Source organism: Mastigoproctus giganteus, chromosome 4, assembly GCF_048544385.1.
Source record: "Mastigoproctus giganteus isolate SK-2022 chromosome 4, ASM4854438v1, whole genome shotgun sequence".
NCBI lineage: Eukaryota > Metazoa > Arthropoda > Arachnida > Uropygi > Thelyphonidae > Mastigoproctus > Mastigoproctus giganteus.
This window is the reverse complement of record NC_143578.1, coordinates 173,417,773-173,444,696: the sequence shown is the minus strand read 5'-3', so window position 1 is coordinate 173,444,696 and position 26,924 is coordinate 173,417,773. Positions and strand designations below refer to the sequence as shown.

Sequence of the window (26,924 nt, the reverse complement as noted above, 5' to 3'; positions counted from 1 at the left end):
CCTGGAACAGAAGTTAAACTCACAGTTCTATAATTACTTGTGTCAGCCTTTGATCCTCCTTTGTGAATTGGGGTCACATTGCACATCTCCAGTCTGTGGGTACCTCCCCTGAGTCCAAGGAAGCTCTCATAATTATGGCTAAGAGTTTTCTTACTTCCTTTGCTGCCTCCTTTAATATAACTGCATAGATCCTGTTCACCCCAGATGACTTCCTTATGTTTAACTTAACCAATTTCTTCTTCACTTTGCTCTCAGTTATTACAAAATCACTTAGTTCCCCGTTAGCGTTTGATAAACTTCTGGCACTCCCCTCATTGAATGACTCCTCGTGTCTGAATGTAAATGCAAAATACTCATTCAGTTTATCAGCTACCTGAGCATGATCATTAATAGTCAACCCATCTATGTTAAGTGGTCCAATCTGATTCATCCCTTTCCTTTCAGAGTTTACATAAGTAAAGAACTCTTTGCTGTTTTTCTTTGCATCCTTTGCTAAAGATTTCTCGTAATCTGTCTTACCTCCTTTGTGACTTGATTACAGACTAGTTTATAACTGCCATAGCTTCTGTGTCACCTGATACTTTATATGCATCCCATACATTCTTCTTCTCTGCCAAGAGCCTCATTAATTCATCTGACATCTATTCAGCCTAAACCTTGAACAGTATTTCTTAGTTGGAATGAAAAGACTAGTACCCTCCAAAATTAAGTTCCTTAATGCTTCCCATTTAGAATTCAATATTGCTAACATCATCAGTTGATCCCACTTTACAGAATTTAAAAACTGGTCGAGACCACTGTAGTCACCTTTATAAAAGCAAAAGCCCTTCCCTTTAGCCTTGATGGTAGTTACAGCTTTAAGTAATTCCCATATCAGTACATTGTGATCACTGTCACCCAGTGGTTCCTTTATCTTCAAATTCTTAATTCATGAATAATCACTGCTGATAATCAAATCGAGTTTTACTCCCTCTGGTTGCCTCTCAAACATACTGTTGTAAGAAACAGTCATTCAATAAATCCACTAAAGTGACCGACCCACAAGTTCCAGTCACTATCCTGAAAGTTAAAACTCCCCATTATAAGTCATTTTGATTTATTGGCCCATTCTATTTCTCTCCACAATTGCTCATTATACTCATCAAATTCATTAGGCCTATAACACACACCTATTCTCATTTTTCCTTTGCCAGTGGTTATTTCACACCAAACAGACTAGGTGCCTCTGTAGCCAGGTGGGCAGGAGCAGCAGTGTGTAGCACAGCTTCTTGATTAGACTGGGGTTCGAGTCTGTGCCCACCAAATACAGAGGATGCGGAAAGGTCAGGGAATGACCACCACATATCCCCAGAGCAATATGGCCTTAGTTGCTAATGCTCCTAAAAAAAAATCAAATAACAAATAACAAACCAAACAGACTCAGCACTGCATTGTCCACCAACATCAATTGGATGCACTTCCTTAGATTTTGTGTGTTTCTTAACTAACAGCATAACCCATCCTCCCTTCCTGTCCACATTGTACTCCCCAAATTCCAATTCTGCACTGCTTATATCTGTGTGACACCACGTCTCTGATATCCCAACAATATCTGCCTTTGATGCCTTGACTAGCATTTCAAGCTCATCAAATAATTAACTATACTCCTAGTATTTGGTGTACATGCAAGTATACATGCACCTGTTCCTACTCTTAGTTACCCTAACACAGCCCATGTATTTACTTGTTCCACTGTGACTCCCAGCAGTCCTGGAAATTTCCATTACCTTGCTTTCCAGGCTGCTTCTCATTCTAATAGAAGCAGTGCAAGAATCACTTTTGCCCCTTCCTGCGGCCACTGTTAACCTTTAATCTGTGTATCCACCCAAAGCTAGCAGTTTTCTGACCCATCTAACACTGCCTCGATAGCATCATCAGATATTCATGCACCCTTTCTATTTAAGTGTACCCCATCCCTGTAGAAGCAATCTCTCCTGTCAACAAGCACAGACCAGGCTGAAAAAAATTCTACCCCTTGATCCTTGCACAATCTCTCCAGGGCCAAATTGATCAACAAGGCTCTCATCATATACTCCCTCCTATCATGTCTGGGCAGAATTGCAGACACTTTCACATTCAACCCTATTTTTTATGACTTTTTTTGATCATTGACCTGTACTTGTTGAGTAAATCTGCAGATCTCTTCTCTTAATGTCATTGGTTCCAACGTGTACAACAACATCACCTTTTGTGCCCTTAAAAAATGATATCTGCTCTACCTTACGAAAGAACGCATTAATGGATGACTGGATTGTGGCTTTTTACTTTTCATCGTAGATTTATTTGTAGCAAGCAAGCATATCATTCACCCCTCTGTTAACTTTTAAGAATCATTCGCTGTCAGGATCCATCTTCTCAAATCTAGCCATTGCCGATGCAATTTCACAAAATGCCATTACCATCGGCTCCTCATTTGGTTCATCTTGAGCTTCGTCAGCATTTTCATCTTTCACTATCGCTGCCTGCAAGTCAATAAGTTCTTCATTAGATAAGTCCTTCTCTTCTTCCTCTAACTCATCCACGTCTTTGGCAACAACCTCCAACTGAAGTAGCTCTGCAACCTTTACAATATTATCTGTAATATGATTCATCCTTTTTTTTTTTTTTTTTCAAGCCTTTCAAAGCGTTTTACATGTCTCGGGCATATTTCCTTCCATTCACCATTTAAACAACTTTTAGTAATTTATGCACAGGCCATATTAACGTTTAAGATGGCGTGGTAAATATTGTAAGATTTTCAGAAGTCTCAACATAAAATTTTTCTCACCGTCTACTGCAGACAATGCGTGAGCAAATGTTGTGCGTAAATAGTATGCTTTTAAATTCGAAATAACACTCTGATCCATAGATTTGATGAGTGAAGTCGCGTTTGGTGGTAGAAATATGCCTCTCACGTTCAAATTGAAATCATCTAGATGTGTAGGATATCCAGGAGCATTATCTAATAGAAGCAAAATCTTGAAAGGAACATCGTTGTCTTTACAATATTTTTCAACCTCGGGAATGAAGCAGCATTTAGAGAGAGAGAGAGATATTATTATCCATGCTCTCTGGTTCAATCAGAAATGCACGGGTAGGGTCGCTTTATTGATACCTTTAAATACATGAGGATTTTCAGAATGGTACACAAGCAGTGGTTTTAATCTGTAATCTCCCACTGCATTAGTCCCAAGCAAGAGCATGGCCCTATCTTTTGAAGCCTTGAAACCTGGCATTGTCTTTTCCTCTTTGGCAATGTATATTTGATCCAGCATTTGCTTCCAATACAGAGCAGTCTCTTCAACATTAAAAATTTGCTGCCTTCATCAATATTTTTTTCCAACACATCACAAAATTTCTCTACAGCTGCAGAATCGGCACTGCCGACTTCACTGCGTACTTTAATGTTTTAAGAAACCAGCACAATGCCTGAACCTATTGAAGCACTGTTGTTTGCCACGAACTTGGCTTGGGTTTTGCCATAATTAACCTTAATATCTTCATAAATACTTCTTGCTTTTGCTTGAATGGCCATTGAACTCTGATTTTCCATCCATATTATTAATAGCTGTTCCATCTTTGATATAGCACCCAAACACTAATTTGTGATTATCGTTGATCTTAAGTGCATTGATCCTTTGTCATGTTCTTTTATACGTGCACTGTTCTTTAAAATAGTATTCACTGTTGAAGCACCGAGACCTAATTCCCTTGCAATAGATAACTGACAAACTTTGTCCTGCTTCGTACTTCTTAATCATTTTCATCTTCATTTCTATATCAAATTCGAAATAACACTCTCTAAATCAATTGTTTTGTTTCCTGGCACTGCCAGCACTTGTTCTTTCTGTTGGTCCTTTTCCCTTCATCGTTTGTAATACATAAATAGGAATGAAAAGAAGTTTCTGAAAATTTGGTTTTTTATATGATTTAAGATTTCAGTGAAGGGGAACACATTTCACCATGATACCATAACATAAAAACCCACAGAATTCCAGTTATCGGGATTATCGGAAATGCAATAAGATCGAGTTTACTACCCGTTTATAACAGATTGAGCTAACAGAAAAGCCCAATAAATCAAAAGTGCAAATTGTTTTTATTGTTTTTTGGTAGTGACCTCCAGAAATATATGTTTTAGAAAAATATCACCAAGGCGTTCAAAATCAATTTATATGATTTATAATTTACATTATAAATATGACCTTGTAGAGAAATAGCTTAGTAATATAGCAAAATTTTCAACTTACAAGGACTTGGAACGAATTACAAAAAGAAAAAAAAAAAAAAAAAAAAGTGTTATTGGGTTTACATTACGAAATTTCCACAATACAGTAGACTCTTGATTTTCCGGGATAGATGGTAAAAATAAATTCCCGGATAATCGATTTACCCGTTAATTCAAAAATACTGTCTCTCTCTGACATATGTAAGAGATACATTCCAGGGCTTCTTACATAAGTCGAGTTTTACATAACTCGGGAATGACTAATAAAATATTGCTAATGTATCCCTGATATGCCAAAATTACAAAATCTACATAATATCCTCAAAAGAATGAAGAAAAATAGTTATATATTTTTAAATAGTTCAATTAAAAATTATCTGGGGACAGTGGTGAAGTTGCCAGAGTGGCACAAGAAAATAAAACATAAAAGGAAGAAAAAATGAATGTTATTGTACTATTAAAACTGATATGTATTTTGTAGCCCTGGTTATTATAGTTGACTTCATTGGTGCCGATCGCTTCACCACTTCTCGTATTCTGTCTTTCTCCTTCATTGTGTTCATTGTTGCCACTGACAAATCTGAATTCCCCACGATACTTGTTAATGTTTGGCCATTTTCATACATCCTTATTATTTTAATTTTCTGATCCAACTTGATCGCTTTCCTTTTCTTGATAGATTTACTAGTACCGCTGTCACTTATTCTCTTAGTCGGCACCATAATAACAGTCAAAATAATTTTCTGAAAAGAACTTCAAAAGGGTTAAGGCAAAAACTCACTATTATCACCCCATGCGAGCTCACATTTTACTAAAGCTCATTTCTGGAGGTCGCTGCCATAAAACAATAAAAACAATTTGCACTTTTCAGGTTATTGGGCTTTTCTATTTGCGCAATCTATTATAAATGGGTAGTAAACTCGATCCTGTTGCATTCACAATAATACTGATAGCTGGAATTCTGTGGGTTTTTACGTTATTATGGTGAAATGTGTGTCCCTTCGCTGAAATCTTCAGTCATATAAAAAAAATATATAAATAACGTAACTTAAGTCCAAAGCTGCATAAGTTGAGGACTTACTGCATCGAAAAATGTTTAGCAACCTAAGCAAAAAGTATGCCGATAGATGAAAAACAAAAAAATTTACCACGCACTACTGCATATCCAATACGATGCTTCCCTTTATTTTTTGCAATGTTGCGTATGGTTTGGTCACCAACATTATAATGGTTAATTAGAGATTTAACAGATGCACCGTTTTCAAACTTTTGAATAATCTCAAGTTTTTGTTTAAACGAAAGCACAACTGTTGCATTTGCCCATTATTTTTTCGATTTCTAAACAGAAAAAAAAAAAATAAAATAGTTAATATTAAAAAAAAAAAAAATCCAACATCCCTGACATAAATAACAAAACAAAATTTCTCCTTTTGCAGTGCTACGGAACAACAACCGACATGACATTTGGTCTCCCCTTTTTTTTTTTTTTTTTTTTTTAAATGGTGGGTGTGAAGACAGGGGGTTGCGAGATAATAGGCACACTAATCTTCCAATGCCGACTTATAACGCTGCTTCTTATCACTTATTTACGACTTTCAAAACATCTGTTTATACCTATTCTAGTTATTACTTGAATTTTATGATTTCTGGTTTATTTTTTTAAATTTATTTATTTATTTTTTATTTGGAATCGTTAAGTGTCCCGGTAAATCGAGAGTCTGCTTTACCTGCATTTATCCCTACAGATGCAAAATACGTTTCCATATTTTTTTCAGTTTACACCGACCGGCAAAAACGTACGTAAAGTCGAATTTTCATAAGTCCAGCAGTAGTAGTAATAGTAGTAATAGTGGCATGTGATGCAAGAAAGCAAGCGTATGAGCTTATGCAGCATCAACCAAAAAAAAAATCCACACAACCATTCCCTCTAAATGTTTGTCCGGTTCCTCCTTAAATTTATTTGACCTCTCAACTTCCACAACAACAGATAGAAGTTTGTTCCAGCAATTAACCATCATTGGCTAAAGGCAAATCTCCGCACAGCTCTGCTATATCTGTATTTCCTCAGTTTGAATTTATGCCCCCTTAGGTTCGTAATCTGAACAAGTGGAAGAATCCCATCAGAATTCAGCATCATCAGCTCATTCAAGGCCTTATATACATCAATCAGATCACCTCGCAGGTGCCTAGTCTCCAGCCACTACAATTTGCAGAACTTAAGCCTCTCTTGGTAAGAGGATCCCTTCATTCCCCTCACCAATCTTGTTGCCCTTCTCTGTACACGCTCAAGCAAATCTACATCTTTTCTAAAATGAAGCCTCCAGACCTGTACGCAGTACTCAAGGTGTGACCTGACCATTGCCTTATACAGAGGGGACAATCACCTCCTTTTCCCTGCTAGCAAAATTACTGTATATCATTGACAAAACCCTATGACCTGCCTGGCAGCCTGTCTGCCTTGCTCAGAAAACTTCATATCTGACTGCACAATTACTCCCAGGTCTTTTTCATTTTCTACCACCTTAAGTGTGTAGTACCTTACAGTTGGTACATTCCTCTGGGGTTACTTCTACCCACCTGCAGTACTTTGCATTTGTCGATGTTAAACTTCAGTTGCCAGTTCTCAGCCCATCTTCCCAAATTTTCTAGATCCTATTGCAGTACCACACTGCCATTACTGTCATTAACAACCCTACCAACCTTTGTATCATCTGCAACTTCGACACTAAGTCTGATATACCTTCATCAATATCATTGATAAATATACAAACAGTGGACCCAACACTGAACCCTGTGGGACTCCACTGATAACATTAGTCCACGAAGAGCAGTGCCCATTGATTACCACCCTCTGTCTTCTCCCACTCAACCATCCTTTTATCCGTTGTAGCAACTTACCCTTAATACCATTCTACTCCAATTTGTACAGTAGTCATCCATATGCAACAGTGTCAAAAGCTTTCCTGAAATCCAAGTTTATGATATCAAAATTATTTTTTGCATCCAGTTCATTTGTAACCACATCATAATATCTAATCAGATTTGTGAGACAAGTCTTTCCTTTAACAAACCCATGCTGTGTCTGAATTATTGCTGCAGTCTTGTCTAGATGATCCTGCAATGCATCTTAAACCAGTGACCCCATTATTTTACTCAGAACAGAAGTTAAACAAACTGGTCTGTAATTACTCATGTCACCCTTCAATCCCCCTTTTTATGAATTGTGGATACATTTGCACATCTCCAGTCTGTGAGGAGCTCCCCTGAGTCCAAGGATACTCTCATAATTATGGCTAAGGGTTTGCCTACATCCTTTGCTGTATCCTTTAATATAACTCACAAGCCCATTGTTATTTTTTTTTTTAATTTGCGAGCCCATTCTTATTTTTTTTTGAAAATTTGCAAGCCAATTTTTGAGACGATCATTTATTTTACAAAACTAATCCTGAATGCAATTATTGAGTATCCAGATCCAAAACTATGGTGGGGCAAGGGGGCCCCATTCCCAGCATTTTAATGGGGCAGTCGATCGGTTATGTATTTTAAAATTGCTTCATTTTTGATTTAATTACAGTCGAACTTCTGTTTAGCGAACTTCTTTATAGCGAATTTTAAAATAGTTTCCATTGAACGAAGAAAATTTCCATGTTAAGAACAGATTAGGAGAGACAACTGTGTATGCATTGTTCTCACCTCTGACCTATAGGCAATTTAGGTAATTAAAAAGTGTGAATTAAGGGTGAAAGGAATTACCGTTTCACAATTTTAGTGGTGTATGTAAAACCTATTCAGTCACATACCGAGAAGTCGCGCTAGTCAATATGCTTTCTATAGCCAGTCAGAGGATTTAGAAGATTCTCGACACAGATTATAGCCTCTGGTCAACCTGTGTTGTGGTTCCCCTTTACTCCGACGAACAGGCATATGTTTTTTGGAGAAGTGAGTGATCCATACCTTCTAGTAAATTTCTCCTGTCTTATGGTCACAGTAGCTGAATATCCGTGTGGTTCCAACATTTTGCACGGTATTCAAACAACTAGTGAGAGTAGGAACGTAGAGAGGGGGGGATTGAGGTAACTATGATATTATATAAACTTTACGAAGATGAAATGTTGGCAGGCATTGACTTTGTCGAGCCTTTCACTGTGTAGAAAATGTTCTAAAATATAATGGCATACAGGCAATAATTAAAAAAAATTGTATCACCGATCTCCAAAAAAAAGGTAAACTGCAGCCATTATCAACCCACTGCAGGATGGAGGCCTCCTCAACAATTCATGCTGAGGGACATGGACCATAATCTACCACGCTGGTCCAGTGCGAATTGGCTGATCGACTGATTCAGGGGCTTGAACCCAGTCTACTCAAACAGCGTGCATTACTGCACACCCTGCTCCTGACCAATTGGAGTTTTCTCCCAATCTCCAAAAAACTAGCGCTAATTAAAGATGATTGCTAAACAACTTGATGTGGAAACTATAAAGATCGGTTGTGTGTTCGGGCCACGATGAGCACCTTGCAGACGGCAATTGTGGGTTGTAGGAATTATCCCGCTTTGTGCAAACATTTTGAATCAGAAGTTAAATATTCCAATTATTAATTTGACTTTTAAATTTGGAATTTCTTAACCATTTAGCACTAATGATCGACATCCTGCAGCAGCTCTCTTACCTCTCAGAAGCTTTACAGAATCACAATAGTAAAAAATATATAAATTAATTATTTCAACTATCAATGCTATTGCTAATTTGAAAAATTCTAAAGGAAATTATGAAGCTAAAATTGAGAGCATGTTGAAGTGGAAAGAATTTGAAGGGATCAAAATCTAAAGTAAAAAATTACCTCGTAAAAAGTTATTAAATATCCTTAAAGGATAAGTTATTAATGCAACAGGGTGATTTTAAATTAAATAAAGAAAATAGCAATACCATTGAAAGAAATTTTGAACATATGCTACCTGAAATCGTGGAATATGAAAGAACTTTTGTCTCGGCGGCAAGACGGTGAAAACCAAATAAAAAATTTAAGTTTTCTGATAAATATGAAATAACAATTAATGATTTTAAAGATTTTGTCGAAGACGGTTAATCGTTAAAATCCAGTGAAATTACCTTTTCAATTGAGAAAGCCAGAAAATATCTTTTAAACCATTGTGATTAGCAGTGCACAAGCTGAGTGAGCTTTCAGCATAATGAGTAATATTGTGACAATTAAACATGTTGCAGATTAGCATTAGCAAGCTTATATAGCATCAGTCAAAAAAAACCTTTATTTCACCCATCCCATCACTCCAAATGTTTGTCAAGTTCTACCTTGAATCTATTTAAGCTATCAGTCAACCACCCGCTGGCCAAAGGCAAACTTCCACACATCTATCTCACAACTGTCTTTCCTCAATTTGAATTTATGCCCTCTCAGGCGATTATTCTGAACAAGAAGAAGAATCCCATCAAGCATTAAGCATGCTCAAACCATTCAAGGCTTTATGCACCTCAATCAGATCACCTCGCAGGTGCCTAGTCTCCAGACACTGTAATTTGCAAAACTTAAGCCTTTCTTCATAAGAGCAACAATTTGTTCTGTTCACTAATCTTGTGCCCCTTCTCTGTACTCATTCCAACAGTTCTACATACATCTTAAAATGAGGCCTCCAAACCTGTATACAGTATCAAGGTGTGGTCTGATCATTGCCTTATACAAGGGGATAATCACCTCCTTATCCCTGCTAGAAAAATTCATGTATATCATTAACAAGACACCATGAGCTACTCTTGCAGACCATCTGCACTGCTCAGAAAACTTCATATCTGCCTGCACAATTACCCCCAGGTCCTTTTCATTCTCTACCACTGTCAGTATGGTACCACGGAGTTGATACGTTACTCTGGGATTACTGCTTCCCATTTGTAGTACTTTACATTTGTCAATATTAAACTTCATTTGCCACCTCTCAGCCCATCTGCTCAACTTTTCCAGATCCTGTTGCAGCAGGGAAATGTCATTACAGTTATTAACAACCCTGCCAACCTTCGTATTGTCTGCAAACTTGGACATTAAGTCTGATATACCATCATCAATATCATTTATAAATCCAGGAAACAACAATGGACCCAATACTGAACCCTGAGAGACTCCACTAATAAAATTAGTCCACGAAGAGCAGTGTCCATTGATTACCACTCTCCGTCTTCTTCCACTCAACCATCCCTTTATCCATAGCAGCAATTTGCCTCCAATGCCACACTGCTCCAATTTGTGCAGCAGTCTTCCATGTGCAACAGTATAAAAAGCCTTTCTAATATCCAAATATATGATATCAAAGTTATACTTTGCATCCAGTTCCTTTGTGACTACATCATAGTATCCAATCAAATTTGTCAGACAAGACTTCCACTTAACAAACCCATGCTGTGTCCGAGTTATAACTGAAGTCTTGTCTAGATGATCCTGCAATGCTTCTTGAACCAGTGCCTCCATTAATTTCCCTGGAACAGAAGTTAAACTAACAGGTCTGTAGTTACCTGTCTCCCTTTGATCCTCCTTTGTAGATTGGGGTCACATTTGCACATCTCCAGTGCGTGGGTACCTCCCCTGTGTCCAGGGAAGCTCTCATAATTATGGCTAAGGGTTTGCTTACTTCCTTTGCCGCCTCCTTTAATATAACTGGATAGATTCCATCCACCCTGGGTGCCTTTCTTATGTGTATCTTCAACAATTTCTCCTCTACTTTACTCTCAGTTATTACAGGATTATCTAGCTTACTGCCGGAGGTTGAATACACCTGGCATTCCCCTCCCTGAATAACTCCTCATGTGTGAATGTAGATGCAAAATATTCGTTTAGTTTGTTAGGAGAATTGTTGATGATTCGTCGATATAGCTCGCTCTCTCTCTCTCTCTCTCTCTCTCTCTCTCTCTCTCTCTCTCTCTCTCTCTCTTTCTCTCTCAGGGTAACTTGGAAAGTTTTTTTGGCTGGTGCAGCATAAGCCTCAGGCTTCCTTCCACTATATGGCTAGTAATAATAATGATAATAATATCAAGTGGACCAATCTGATTCATCCCCTTCCTTCTAGAGTTTACATAAGCAAAGAACTCTTTGCTGTTTTTCTTTGCATCCTTTGCCAAAGATATCTCGTAATCTGCCTTCGCCTGCCTAACCTCCTTTGTAACTTGGTTACAGACCAGCTTATATCTATCATAGGCTTCTGTGTCACATTTTAATTTATATGTATCCCGTGCATTTTTCTTCTCTGTCATATGTCTAATTATTTCATTTGACACATCCGTTTAGGCCTAAATCTTGAACAATATTTCTTTGTTGGTATGAAAAGTGTAGTAGCTTCCAAGATTAATTTTTTGAATGCTTCCCATTTTGAATTTGCTGTTGGTAACATCATCAGTTGGTCCCGCCATCTAGAACTTAAATACTGTCTCAGACCACCATAGTCACCTTTACAAAAGCAAAAACCCTTCATTTTACAATTGATGGTAGTTACTTCTTTGAGTAAATCCCACTTCAGCACACTGTGATCACTGCCACCTAGCGGTTCCTTTAACTGCAGATTCTTGATGCATGAAGAATCACTACTGATAATCAGATCAAGAGTATTACTTCCTCTATTTGCCTCCCAAACATGCTGCTGTAGAAAACAATCATCCAATAAATCTACAAAAGCCTTGCTAGTGTGTGAGTGACCAACCCACAAATTCCAGTCAATATCTGGGAAATTAAAATCCCCCATTATAAGACTCTCTGATTTACCAGCCCACTCTATTTCCCTGTACAGTTTCTTATTGTACTCATCAGAGTCGTTAGGCCTATAGCACACTCCTACTCTCAATTTTGATCTCCCAATGCTTATGTCATACCAAACTGACTCGACACTGCACTGTCCAGCGATGTCGACTGGCTTCACTTCCTTGGATTTTATGTGTTTCTTAACTAATAGCATAACCCGTACTCCTTTCCTATCCTGTCTATCCTTTCTGTACACGTTGTACTCCCCAAATTCCAGTTCTTCACTTCTTATGTCTGGGTGACACCATGTCTCTGATATCACAACAATATCTGCCTTTGATGTCTTGAATAACACTTCAAGCTCATCGAATTTATTAACTATACTCCTAGCATTGGTGTACCATGCACCTGTTTCTACTCTTAGTTACCCTAACACAGCCCATGTATTTACTTGTTCCACTATGACTCCCAGCAGTCCTGGAAAACCCTTGCTTTCCAGGCTGCTGCCCAATTGCATTTCAACAGAAGTAGTGCAAGAATCACTTTTACCTCTGCCTGCAGCTACTGTTAATCTATTAGTCCGTGTATCCCCCCATGCTAGCAGTTTTCCAACCCACCTAACACTGCCTCGATAGCATCAGCAAATATTCTTGCACCTTTTCTATTTAAGTGTATCCCATCCCTGTAGAAGCAGTCTCTCCTGTTAACAAGCACAGACCAGGCTGAGAAAAATTCTACCCCTTGAGCCTTGCACATTCTCTCCAGGGCCGAATTGATCGACAAGGCTCTCATCATATACTCCCTCCTATCGTGTCTGAGCAGAATTGCAGACACTTTCAAATTCAACCCTAACTCGTGGCTTTTTTTCAGCATTCACTTGTACTTGTTAAGTAATTCCACTGGTCTCCTACTCTTAATATCATTAGTGCCAATGTGTACAACTCTATCACCTTTTGTGCCCTTAAAAGATGATATCCGCTCTACAACATCATCAACCTTTGCCCCTGGTCCTGTTCCATCTATCCTTTTTGCACAATATGTTCCCTGTTTCCCTGACAATAGAGTCGCCTACAACAACTAGTTCCTTTGGGACCAGCGCATTCTGCCTTGGGGTTTGCCGCTGTGTTGCTTGATGTTCAAGTGCAAGCTCTGGCATTGATGTGGGTAGCTGAGAGCTTGATGGGCCCCTCAATTTAAATCCTTCGAGGGCATCCACCCTGTCCTTCAAGCTCTCATAAAAGCCCATAACCGATGCTCAATTGGTGCCTGATTTCCTCGCACTCCTTACGTTGCGCACACACAAAGACATTCCCCTTGGCAATATCATGTTCCTTTTCTGATTGCTCCACGAACATCAAACAAACAGTGCATCTCAATAGCCTGTGATTCAGGGGATAACTGTCCCCCCCCCCCCATCAGTTCTCCCCTGAGCCACAGCACTTCCATTAGTTTGAGCCTTTTGCTTTGCTGCTCTGGCCTGAGTCATGATTTCTATTCAAGTTCAATAAAATTCCAATACAAAATATAACCCTAAACTTATATCCCAATGCAGTTATAACACTATATATGTGTGTATATATATATATATATATGTATTTTGGTATCGAATGTTATCTCTGAGTTACATTATATGACTTTCTTATCCCCTGTCAACTTATATGTATTAATTTATGATGTTACGCTTGTAAAAACTAGGTCTCTATACTTATTTAGTTAAAGTACAATTCAATTGACTATGAAATCTAATAAGATTAAATTTTACTGATTAATTGATACTACTATACTCGCTATCTAGTTTTCCATTAAACTTTATGCTATTTTGTTTTCTGTTAGACCTTACACTATCTAGTTCGGTGCATGCGTTGTATCGTATAACAATGGTGGCAATTAAGAACAGTTAATCTACGGACACGAGGTATTATTTACTTTCCAAATCCCACTATCTAAATTCAAAATAAACCATGGAGCTTGACTAGGTCTATAAGCTACTTATAGAAAATAAGTTTATGTAACAATTAAGTCAATTGTTAGATTAAATCAAGTGGCTAAGTATAATTAAAAACTTTTCGTTCGCTGGAGCTGCAAAACCTTTTCAACATGTGGATTTGATACCCTTACTGATACTAAGTGAAAACCTACAAAATCTCTATCTAAATTCAAATTAAACTAAAGTACTTTTACTAGGAATATAAAGCAACTCTAAAAAAATAAATTAATATGCCAATTCAACTCTAGCAGTAAGCTACAGAATCTTGAAATAACTGGGAGTAAAGTGGAGGAGAAACTGTTGAAGATAAACACAAGAAAGGCACCCGGGGTGGATGGGATCTATCCAGTTATATTAAAGGAGGCAGCAAAGGAAGTAAGCAAACCCTTAGCCATAATTATGAGAGCTTCCTTGGACTCAGGGGAGGTACCCATAGACTGGAAATGTGCAAATGTGACCCCAATTCACAAAGGAGGATCAAAGGCTGACACAAGTAATTATAGACCTGTGAGCTTAACTTCTGTTCCAGGAAAATTAATGGAGGCACTAGTTAAAGAAGCACTGCAAGATCATTTAGACAAGACTTCAGTTATAGCTCAGACACAGCATGGTTTTGTTAAGGGGAAGTCTTGCCTGACCAACTTGATTGGATACTATGATGCAGTCACAGAAGAACTGGATGCAGGGAATATCTTTGATATTATATACTTGGATCTTAGAAAGGCTTTTGATACTGTTGCACATGGAAGACTGCTACACAAATTGGAGCAGTGTGACATTGGAGGCAAATTGCTGCTATGGATAAAGGGGTGGTTGCGGGGGAGAAGACAGAGAGTGGTAATCAATGGACACTGCTCATCGTGGACTAATGTTATTAGTGGAGTCCCTCAGGGCTCAGTGTTGGGTCCATTATTGTTTTCTGTATTTATAAATGATATTGATGATGGTATATCAAGCTTAATGTCCAAGTTTGCAGACGATACAAAGGTTGGCAGGGTTGTCAAGGACACTACTGACACTATGCTGCTGCAACAGGATCTGGAAAGGTTGAGCAGATGGGCTGAGAGGTGGCAAATGAAGTTTAACATTGACAAATGTAAGGTACTACACATGGGAAACAGCAACCCCAGAGCAACGTATCAACTCTGTGGTACTACACTGACAGTGGTAGAGAATGAAAGGGACTTGGGGGTGGTTGTGCAGGCAGATATGAAGTTCTCTGAGCAGTGCAGACGGGCTGCAAGAGTAGCTCATGGAGTATTGTCAATGATATACAGGAATTTTTCCAGCAGGGATAAGGAGGTGATTATTCCCTTGTAGAAGGCAATGGTCAGGCCACACCTAGAGTACTGTATACAGGTCTGGAGGCCTCATTTCAAGAAGGATGTAGAGCTGCTGGAACGAGTACAGAGAAGGGCAATAAGATTAGTGAATGGAACAAAGGGGTGCTCTTACGAAGAAAGGCTTAAGTTTTGCAAATTACAGTGTCTGGAGACTAGGCACCAGCGAGGTGATCTGATAGAGGTGTATAAAGCCTTGAATGGTTTAAGCATGCTCAATGCTGATGGGATTCTTCCTCTAGCCCAGAAAAATCACCTGAGAGGGCATAAATTCAAATTGAGGAAAGACAGATGTAGGATAGACGTGCGGAAATTTGCCTTTAGACAGCGGGTGGTTGGTTGGTGGAACAGACTTCCATCCCTTCTTGTGGAGGTTGATAGCCTAAATAAGTTTAAGGCTCAGCTGGACAGGTATTTCGAACGAACAGAGGGGTGAAGTGGAAGTGGAGTTTTTTTTTTTTTTTTTTGGCTGATGCTGCATAAGCTTGCTTTCTTGCATCAAATGCCTCTACTAATGCTAATGCTAACGGCTGGCTCACTACAGAACAGGAACACTTAGCCACAATTTAAGTCAATAAAAAAAAGCAAAACTTCTCTATTTGCTGGAGCCCTTAAAAACTTCGCCTGTTCTCGTGTACTCTCGCACCCCCTCTCATTATGATGACCATACATTTAAATGGAAAACGATTGCTTCAGTTTGATCCGGATCAGTACGTCAAATCATCGACAACAAATATTGATAAAGAAGTAAATTCTATATAGCAATTTTAGAATAAAATTTTCTTGAATATTTGTGAAATAATTTTTATTTCATGTAATCTGCAATTTATTGTGTACTTTTTCTAGAAAGTTTTTTTTTTTTTTTATGTAACATTTGTTTTTATATTGTGGAATGTTTTGTGATAGTTTTTGTTATTTGCGATATGGGAAATTTTATTTTTTATTCGCAATATTAAAATTTTATAATTAAAAAAAAATTTTTTTTTTTTTTTTTTATGAGAACCCCAAACACGAGAGGTATTAGAACCTATAGTACTTAGTACCGTGCTTGGGTTGGAGGTTGAGAAGACGAAAGAAGATATTTGTTGACATTGGACTTGAACTTCTGTAGATTATAATTTTCAGGACATACGTATGAAGGAAGGTTGTTCCAGAAAACGGCAGTTGAATGAATAAATGAGGAAGATGAAAAGTTGGTTCTGTGGGTTTGAAGTTGGACAGTAAATGGATGTTGGCTGGTGGCGGCACGTGTTCGGACTGTTTTGAAAGAGAGAGTGGGAATTATAGAAGCCAATTCAGAAGAACAGTGCCCATGGAAATATCTGTAGAAGAGGCATGCAGCAGAAACAGTACGTCTATGAGAAAGCGAGTGGAGAGACTCTGTTAGAGATGAATCATTAATTAACCTAACTGCTCTCTTCTGAATGGAATCAAGTAGCCGATATGGGAAATTTTATTTTTTATTCGCAATATTAAAATTTTATAATTAAAAAAAATTTTTTTTTTTTTTTTTTTTATGAGAACCCCAAACACGAGAGGTATTAGAACCTATAGTACTTAGTACCGTGCTTGGGTTGGAGGTTGAGAAGACGAAAGAAGATGGCGCCTCCGTAGCCAGGTGGGAAGGAGCAGCAGTGCGTAGCACAACGCTTCTTGATTAGACCGGGGTTCGAGCCCGTCACCACCAAATACGGAGGATGCGGAAAGGTCAGGGAATGACCACCGCATATCCCCGGAGCAATATGGCCTTAGTTGCTAATGCTCCTAAAAACCAAAATAACAACAACAACAACGAAAGAAGATATTTGTTGACATTGGACTTGAACTTCTGTAGATTATAATTTTCAGGACATACGTATGAAGGAAGGTTGTTCCAGAAAACGGCAGTTTTCTGGAACAACAGAAAACTGCCGTATTGTTCCCACATTTGGGGGCACCACCCCAAATGTGGGAACAATATTCCATGGCAGGGCAGATTTGCGATTTATACAGAGTGAGCAGCTGTTTGGAAGAAAAGTAACGCCGAGAGCGAAAGAGAAAACCAAGTTTTTTAGATGCAGAGGAAGCAATATATGTGCTTGTGCCAAGAGGGATTAGAAGTCAGGGAAATCCCCAAAAGAGATATATCCTTTTGCCTAGAAATTGGAGTGTCACTAAAGATAAGCATAGGAGCAGAAGAATCCTTTTTGCGAGATATAAGACAAGACTGAGTTTTAGAAGGGTTGAAATCAACTAAGTTGTCTTTGCCCCACTGCAGAATTACCTGAAGATCAGCATTTAAGGAATTGGTAGCAGATTTTCGAGAAGTTGAAGCTGATTGAGCAGGGCAAGGTTTCTCAAAATGGAAGGTTGAATGCAATGTACTATCATCGGCAAAACTATGGATAGGATTTCCAGTCAATGGAAGAAGGTCATTGATATACAAGAGGAAAAGAGTGGGGGAAAGAACTGAACCTTGGGGGACACCGGCATTAGTGGAGAAGTTAGAAGACAGAGAGCCATCTACCATCACCCTCAGTGAGAGATCAGAGAGAAAACTGGATAACCAATTACTAAAAACAGTTGGCAAACCATAAGATGGAAGCTTGTTTAGAAGACCTTTATGCCAAACACGATCGAAAGCCTTTGAGATGTCAAGAGCAACTACTTGTGTTTCACCGAACCTTTCCATTGAAGTAGTCCATAAATGGGTAACATAAGCCAGAATATCACCAGTGGATCGACACTGACGGAATCCATACTGGCGATCGTTCATCAGACGGAAGGTTTCTAGGTAGTTTAAGAGTTGGCAGTTAATTGATTTCTCCATTACTTTAGAAAGAGTAGAAGTAATTGCAATGGGACGATAATTGGATGGGAGGGATTTGTCACCCTTTTTAGGAACTGGCTGGATATGAGCAAATTTCCAAGCAGAAGGAAAAACACCTTTGGAATAAGAGTGAAAAAAGGCGGCAAAGAATAGGAGTAAGTTCAGGAGCACAGATTTTGAGAACAAGTGGAGAAATACCATCAGGACCTGGAGCTTTCTTAGCATCAAGATTCATCAAAATCCTTCTGATATCCTTTTGACGGAAGACCACAGAAGGCATTGAATGGACCGTGTTGGGAATGGTGGGAGGTGTTTTACCAAGTTCATTAATACATGAGCTGGAAGAAAAATGGGATGCTAGCAGGTCAGCTTTATCCTTGGCTGAAGTGACAACAGAACCATCTGGTTTGGACAGAGGTGGAAGCAGAGATGGGCAAAAGTTGCGGCCAATAGCTTTGGCAAGAGACCAGAATGCTCGGCTACCATTAGGGCAAGAAGCAAGTTTTCTACTCTTAGCCTGTTCAAACTCTAGTTTGGACTGATTAATAACTGCTTTACAATTGTTGCGAGCTTTGGTGTAGGCAGAAAATGAAACTGAAGAATTAGAAACAAGCCAATTACGATATGCAACATTCTTCTCTTGAACAGCCTTAGCACATTTATTGGAAAACCAAGGTTTAGATAAAGGACGAGATTTTAAAGTGGAGTGTGGGATAAAGGATCCCATTCCTGCAAGAATAATTTCACTGACGCGATCTGAGCAAATGTTGACATCAGGAGTTTTGAAACAGTAATCCGACCAAGGAAAAGAAGAAAAGAAGTCTCGCAGGTCATCCCATTTTGCATTCTTGTAATGCCAAACAACACGAGGTTGGGAATAGCCATGAGATAAAGGTTCCATTGGAGAAGAGACAATCACCAAGTTTTGATCTGAAGTGCCTAAAGGACCTCTCACTTCAACCGTGTACTTAGAAGGGTTGTTTGTGAGAAAAAGATCAAGCGTATTGGCTGTATGATTCGGATTGTCCGGTATTCTTGTAGGTAAATGAACAATCTGTGCTAGGTCATTAGTAATTGCAAAAGCCTCAGCATCTCGACCTGCTGGGTCGGTGTGACTAGAAAACGGAAGCCAGCTGGAGTTGTGAACATTAAAATCACCAAGGAAAATTACCTCACTGTTAGGAAAGTTGGACTGGAGAAAGTCAAGTTGCAACGAGAGGAAGTCAAAGAGCTCCAAGTGATTAGTGGAGTTGGGAGAACGGTAGAGACAACAGATGAATTTGACACAATGAGGTAGAGAGATTTTAAGCCAGATAAGATCAAAGAGAGGAGATTCCAAATTGCCAAGTCTCTGACAGGGAATATCAGAACGGACATATGCACAAGTACCACCTTTGAGGCAAAAGGAATCATACAGCGAATAATTTGGGCATCTGAGATGAGCAGTAGTTGAATCAACCGATAACTGAGATTCTGTCAGAAAAAGTACATGGGGTTTAGCAGACTGCAAGTGGAAATGGACATCGTTGAGATTAGAATTGAGACCACGTATATTTGTGAAATGAATTAGGAAATCCTTGGGAGGTTTAGATCTTTTCGCAGATAAGCTTGTTCTATTAGTTTGACAATTCATGGTGTATTCAATAGTAAGAAAAAGTGGGTGGGACATGCTGTATGAAGTAATGAAATTTTTGGATATGGCGTACATGTGGTAAGAATATACCCAGATCCTTGACATAACGTGGCCTCGACAATGCTCCCCGCATACACACTACTCGGACTCCCTCCAGTCACTATCTGGCAGAGTAGGGGTAGCAAGATTATACACTAGCTGATCCGGAAGCCTCCTAGAGAGTTACCAATAGGTTCGGTCCTGTGTACTAACTAGCGGCCAGCCTGCGAAAACTGTTTTAGAGCTGTACCCTCGAAATGTAAGGAATATTGGATCTCGCCACGACGTTCATCATAACCTCAAAAGTCATCAATCTAGAGGCTAAACATGGGTTCCACCACTTCAAGCCTATTATCCATTATATTTCCCTTGTTGTTAAAAAAAAAAGACGAATAAAAAGTTGCGCGCGTGCTCGGCACATGCGGTAGATGTTTTATGCGAAACAGCCTTCTCCTTTCTTTTAGGTATATTGATTTGAATTATCGATTACGAAATAAAAGAGCTTTTTTATTGTAAATATTTTATTGATCATTCGCAGATTTTCATAATTTCTGGAAGACAAGATACAATGGATTTATGATAACTAAAGTAAGAGATGTATACTTGCAAGTGCAACATATCTAAATAACTCTGTAAAATAGCACCGATTGATGTACTGATCTTGTAGTTGAAGCGACATACATAGCTGTTAGGGGAACCTAACAATGGAATGTAACGAAAATGCAAGACTAAAAAAGAAGAATCATTCTATTCAAAAATTCTAAAAGGTTAGAACTCCAGACACTGTCGTGTCCAGTAAAGCGAGGCATGACGACCAGAGTTTTAAGGGTTTTTTTTTTTTTTTTTTTTTTAGATAGACCTAGGAACATCTTACCCATTCACTTATATGCATGGTTAATGGAGTAATAAGCCGCATCTGTCCACACCCCCTAAATCCACCCCTGACTCAAGATATCATACCGGTCACGAAAAATGCATCACATTAGTAGTGGGTTTTTTTTTTTTTTTTTTTTGTTAGTTGTTGGCGCATCGACTTCTGTGGCCATAATGAACCTCCCGTGGTTTTTGCAGTACTTTGATCCAAGCCAGAGGTGGGATTCAAACCTACGACCTTTGGGTTGCCAGGCAGGCACTTTAACCACCCTGCTAGCCCGGTCGGCACTAGTAATAGTGTGAGCGTGGGAAGCGCCTCTAGCGGAAGCCACTGAAGATGTCACTTCTGTGACCGATCAAATTTACTCGGTAGAAAATCGCGAGCCCGTTGTTAAAATATTCACAGCTCACCACTGGATAGACCCCATCCATCCCAGGTGCCTTTCTTATGTTTAACTTCAACAATTTCTCCTCCACTTTACTCTCAGTTATTACAAGATTCTCTAGCTTACTGCCAGAGTTGAATATACCTCTGGCATTCCCCTCGCTGAATAACTCCTCATGTGTGAATGTCGATGCGAAATATTCATTTAGTTTGTTAGCTACCTGAGGAGGATCATCAACAGTTGACCCATCGATATCAAGTGGACCAATCTGATTCATTAAGCATTCTGCTACAATTTGATAACCTTCTGGCATTCTCAATTCTTACGTAAGTCGGGGAGTTCCTGTATATACAAAGGATAATATAATATACAAAACTTATCATTGTATGTATATATAACATACTTTACCTGTGCGTTTCATATGATCATAAAGCTATAATTTGGGTGACTTCATCTGGGGTCAGCCACCCAAATTGAAAGAAAAAAAAACAATGTTAAGGAGTTCTCTGTTGCTGTAATGAACAATATGCACTAAGGCAAAATTTATTTTGAGGTTGTGTAACAAATAATATAATTTTGAATAATCTAAACTATAATAGAATTAAGAATTTTTTTTTTTTTTAAATACTGTGTAGTGCACATTGATCATCATTAACCTGACAGAAGCTTTGTATGTTTTCCTTTTGTATATTATATTATATTATATTATCCTTTGTATAGATATAACATACTTCACTATGCATTTTCCATAGATCTATCTAGGTATATCTCTTAATATAATTCTCTTACTATCTTCCCCATAAAATAAAAATATGATATATATAACACATTATGGACATAGTGTACCTATTATCTATTGCCACTACAATGGCACTAGCCCATAAATTCGGTATATTAATGATTACCTACCATATTACTCATTTAAAACACACACACACAAACACAGTCTCTCTCTCTCTCTCTCTCTCTCTCTCTCTCTCTCTCCCTCTCTCCTCTCTCTCTCTCTCTCTCTCTCTCTCTCTCTCTCTTTCTCTTTTTTCTCATATGGGAAATAACCCCAAATCATCCTCAGTGATATTTTAGTGGATACACTAATTGCTACTTATTTGGAGAAGTCTATTTCCAATCCTGTAGGATACTAGAGCAATTTTTAAGGGCCTCTTCAATCAGGACTGTATTATCTGATCTCGAACAAGAAGATGTATGAGCTTTGCTTCCCCATGAGCGCTATTCCATGGGTTTTTCAGCCTGCACAACATGCAAATCAGCCCATCCACAGTTTCTCATACAGACATAATATGCAAGAAACTATATGAATTAGATACCAATGAAACTGCTACACACGGCCTGAATAGCTAATGCACAAAAAAATATCCAAGAACAATGAGAATAAGCTTTGTATTTTTATAGTAATTTATTTCCTTTTTGTGTATGACTGTAAGACTATATTTTATCAACTTAAAAAAAATGGTTTTCCACTCTACTTTTGTTTTATAATTAGAAAATTGTTTAGTTTTGCACATTTTCTATTTATTAAAGGTGAGATTTGAGTTAAGTATCTGGTATGTATCTAGCCTGGTATATATATATATCTATATATATATATATATATATATATACAGTCGATTCCGGTTATTTGGCCATATCAGGACTAGTGCATTTTGGCCCGATTAAGCAGCTCCAGTTATGTGGAGTTTCATGTAAATAGTTAAAAATACAGCATTACGATTGATTTTCTGTAAGATCAAATCACGTTACGATGGACTCATCATTGTAAAATACCGATCACTATACAATGTGTAGTAAGCGCCGGTCATTGTGATCATGTGTGTGAATTGAAGTTTAATTCCAATTAAACAGCATGTTGTCCCAATTAAGCGAAGTAAACCCTGGCTATTTTCTCGATTTAGTTCTGTTCTTTAAGATTTGTCCCAAATAAATGACTTTGTGAATTGAAGTTTAATTCTAATTAGTGAAAATAGGAGGAATATTATCCACAGGCTATATAAAAGTAAGGATATACTACTGTATTAAGTACAATTTTACACTTTATTACGTTACTAATTAAAAAATTAAATAATACGTGAAAATCAGAAGAATATTTTCCACAGGTTAGCAAAATAAAAATAAATTTACGCTTACGTGTATAGCTTAATTAATACGTACTGTAATATGTACATACTAACTAGTTGACATTTCTGTTCACTGACATTTGTGGGTGGGGGTTAAAATTTAAAACAGTAAAAAAGATAAGCAATCAATAACAAAGAACACGGCACACACAAATTGCAAGTAACACAATATGCACTAGTGAGAACGGAGTAACAAGTTACGAAGCTTAAAAATAGGAATGAAGAGCAGATTCTGAAAATTAATTTTTTTATATGATTGATGCACTGACAGAAAAGCCCAGTAAACAGGGGACTGCTAATTGTTTTTATTGTTTTATGGTTGTGACCTCCAGAAATCCGACTGAACCATATGGTATGGTCGGAGACAATCGTAGGGTAATATCGAGTGCTGCAGTCTCCTGCCCTGATTAAATGGCATGTTGTCCCAATTAAGCGAAGTAAACCCTGGCTATTTTCTCGATTCAGTTCTGTTCTTTAAGATTTGTCAAAAATAAACGGCTTCCCCGATTAACCAGTGGCCCAAATAACCGGAACCAACTGTATATACAAATTCAATAGATATAGCATAAAATGGTACCTATCACAACAAATTAAAATTCAAAAACAAAATTGGCAATGAATATCTGCAACATTCAAAGGATCCTATCAGCTTCTATATAAAGCAAAGCTAATAATAATTATAATAATTCCATATTTACAAAATACAAAATCTGAAATACCAAATTTTACCAGTTATTATTGAATAAGGCTTACATTGAAAGGCACTTCATCATGGGGCTAGTGCCTCTCAATATATGCCATCAATAACAACCAAAACTATCTGTTTTTGCTAGGTATATGCCAGCCTAACCATATTTATGCTATACTAAATAGAGTATAAATCATAGTATTAAGTTAAATTTAGATTAAGTTAAGTTGAAATTTGAGTTGATATAAGTTCATTTAATAATAAGCTGAAATTATGTTAAATGAAATTAATGGCAGACTGGCAAAAATAACTACTAGCCCTACAGATAGCAAAAACTAAAATAATTAATTTAAACATTATTAAAAATATAAAAGTGTATCTGTTACTTGTGAAAAACAAAGGTATAAACCAATATTGAGGCAAAAAGAATAGGCTGCAAGGATAGAAATAGTGCCGACCGGGCTAGCCGAGTGGGTAAAGTACCTGCCCGGCAACCCAAAGGTCGCGGGTTCGATTCCCGCCTCGGGCTTGGATCAAAGTACTGCAAAAACCTTGGGAGGTGCAACATGGCCACAGAAGCCAGTGCGCCAACAACTACCAAATCAAAAAAAAAAAAAAAAAAGATAGAAATAGTACCTGGGGGGGGGGATTGAGGGAGATTGGGGTACTATTTCTATCCTTGGAGCCTATTGGTTTATAGGTATTGGTATTGGTTTATACCTTTGCTTTGCTTTTCACAAGTAACAGAAACACTTGGTTATAATTTTTTCATAGGTTATGGAAGCACTTGTATATTTTTAATAATGTTTAAATTAATTATTTTAGTTTTTGCTATCTGTAGGGCTAGCAGTTATTTTTGCCAGTCTGCCATTAATTTCATTTAATGTAATTTCAGATAACTTATTATTAAATTAACTTATATAAACTCAATTTTCAACTTAACTTAATCTAATTTTAACTTAATACTATGATTTATACTCTATTTAGTATAGCATAAATTTGGTTAGACTGGCATAACCTAGCAGAAACAAATAGTTTTGGTTGTTATTGGTGGCATATATTGAGAGGCACTAGCCCCCATGATGAAGTGCCTTTCAATGTAAGCCTTATTCAATAATAACTAGTAAAATTTGGTATTTTTTTGGATTTTAGATTTTGTATTTTTTAAATATGGAATTATTATGATTATTATTAGCTTTTCTTTATATAGAGGCTGATAGGATCCTTTGAATGTTGCAGATATTGACTGCCAATTTTGTTTTTGAATTTTAATTTGTCATGATAGGTACCATTTTATGCTGTATCTATTGAATTTGTATATTCACAGGCAAATGTAATGTTAAATCATTTCTGATGGCATTAATCTGTTCTGACTAGTAATTTTATCTGTTTTAAATAAATAAATAAATATATTTTGAAATTAATATATATATATATATTTATATATTAGTGTGTGTGTGTGTGTGTCATATGTTCATTAGAACCTGATATCATTGCATTATTTTTGACAGGAATGGCTTTGGCCTCTTGGATATTTTCTCCGTGCCAAACTATATTTTGCCAAGTTATTAGGAAAAAAACATGAAATTGATCAAACCCTCACTTTAATTAAAAGTAAACTTGCTTCACACTTTGAAGCACTTCAAGCATCCAAGTGGCGAGGACTTCCCGAACTTACTAATGAAAATGGAGCATTTTGCCGTGATAGTTGTCCAATTCAGGCATGGAGTCATGCATCATTGTTAGAAGTTCTCTATGATTTAGATCGCATTTCTTCTGAATTACCATAATTATGAATAAATGATAGTACAACATAAAGTAGATCTCTAGAGGTGTGTAATAATAAACAGACCTGCGTATTTTCTAGCAATTTTTTGATATTTGCTTTATTTCTGTGATTTGCTGAATGTTGTATCACTGTTTGTATAATGAATTTAAATTACTGTCAGAAACTTATGATTTTTAATGAGATTTCATATAGCAGCAGTCTGCTTTGATTTTTCCCAAATGTAAAATGCTTTGGTGGTGGTTGTTGTTTCCTAATGCCATTCACACATTGTCTACTCTTTAGGAGTATCAAAATGAGAATTTTTTACCTATACATATGTCTAAAAACTGGGGATTTAGAAATTCCTTTTACTTTTAATGGTATTTAAATTAAAACCATAAAAAATTATGTGAATATTTGATTTTAATTTCTCATAATGCTTCCTTTTTAAGTCTCGATAATATTGAAAAACAAAGGTGTGTTATTTTATATATAGATATACAGAATGGTGATTTTTTTTTTTTTTTTTTAATTTTACATTTGGTCTCATTACTTCAATTAAATTCCTAAATTAGTTCTTAAATTTCATGCTATTGATATAATCAAATTAAGAATTAAAATTTAATTTATACCAGTTCATTTTCACATATTTCCTCTTTTAAAAAAAAAAATGAAAACCTCTAATTTTTGAATATCAGAAAATTACAGTATATTTACAAACCATCTGTAAAAATAGTTATCCACAGTTTTAATTTTTTTTAAAATAGCTATATATATAATTATTTTATTATTACTAGCCATATGATGCAAGGAAGCCCCCGGGGTTATATGCATGTGTGTTCCTAATGTAATTTTCTTATCCTGAATATGACAAAAATCATCATTCATATTGTATGGGCTCATTACAATTAGCTAATAAAATCATAATTAAGTGGTTTTTGACAAGATACTAATCTTGCTATCTGGTATACTGCAGAGGGCATCGTACAATTGTAATTTTCAATGCTTGTAAAGTTTCTAGTTAACTCTGTTGTGTGTGTGTGTGTGTGTGTGTGTGTGTGTGTGTGTGTGTGTGTGTGTGTGTGTGTGTGTGTGTGTGTGTGTGTGTGTGTGTGTGTGTGTGTGTGTGTGTGTTGTTTACTTGGAAAGCATCTTTAAGGTACTATAAATAAACCATAGAAATACTGCATTTTGTTGCTAATATACGAGTCCATTTTATTTATTTATTTTTTCCAACTAAATTAACAGTATTCTAGGTTGCAGATATCTGTTAAAATATGGAGATT

The 26,924-nt window shown here is 37.2% G+C and overlaps 1 protein-coding gene across 1 annotated transcript in view; it reads left to right on the top strand.

Moving 5' to 3' along the window:
* The window catches only part of LOC150087211 (glycogen debranching enzyme), a 763,093-nt gene extending 737,116 nt beyond the window's left edge, over positions 1-25,977 (top strand). The window contains exon 28 of the mRNA XM_090371076.1: positions 25,382-25,977. Coding sequence (XP_090227202.1) covers positions 25,382-25,660 — 279 coding nt within the window. The 3' untranslated portion in view covers positions 25,661-25,977. The remainder of the gene's footprint in view (positions 1-25,381) is intronic.
* Positions 25,978-26,924: the final 947 nt, after the last annotated feature.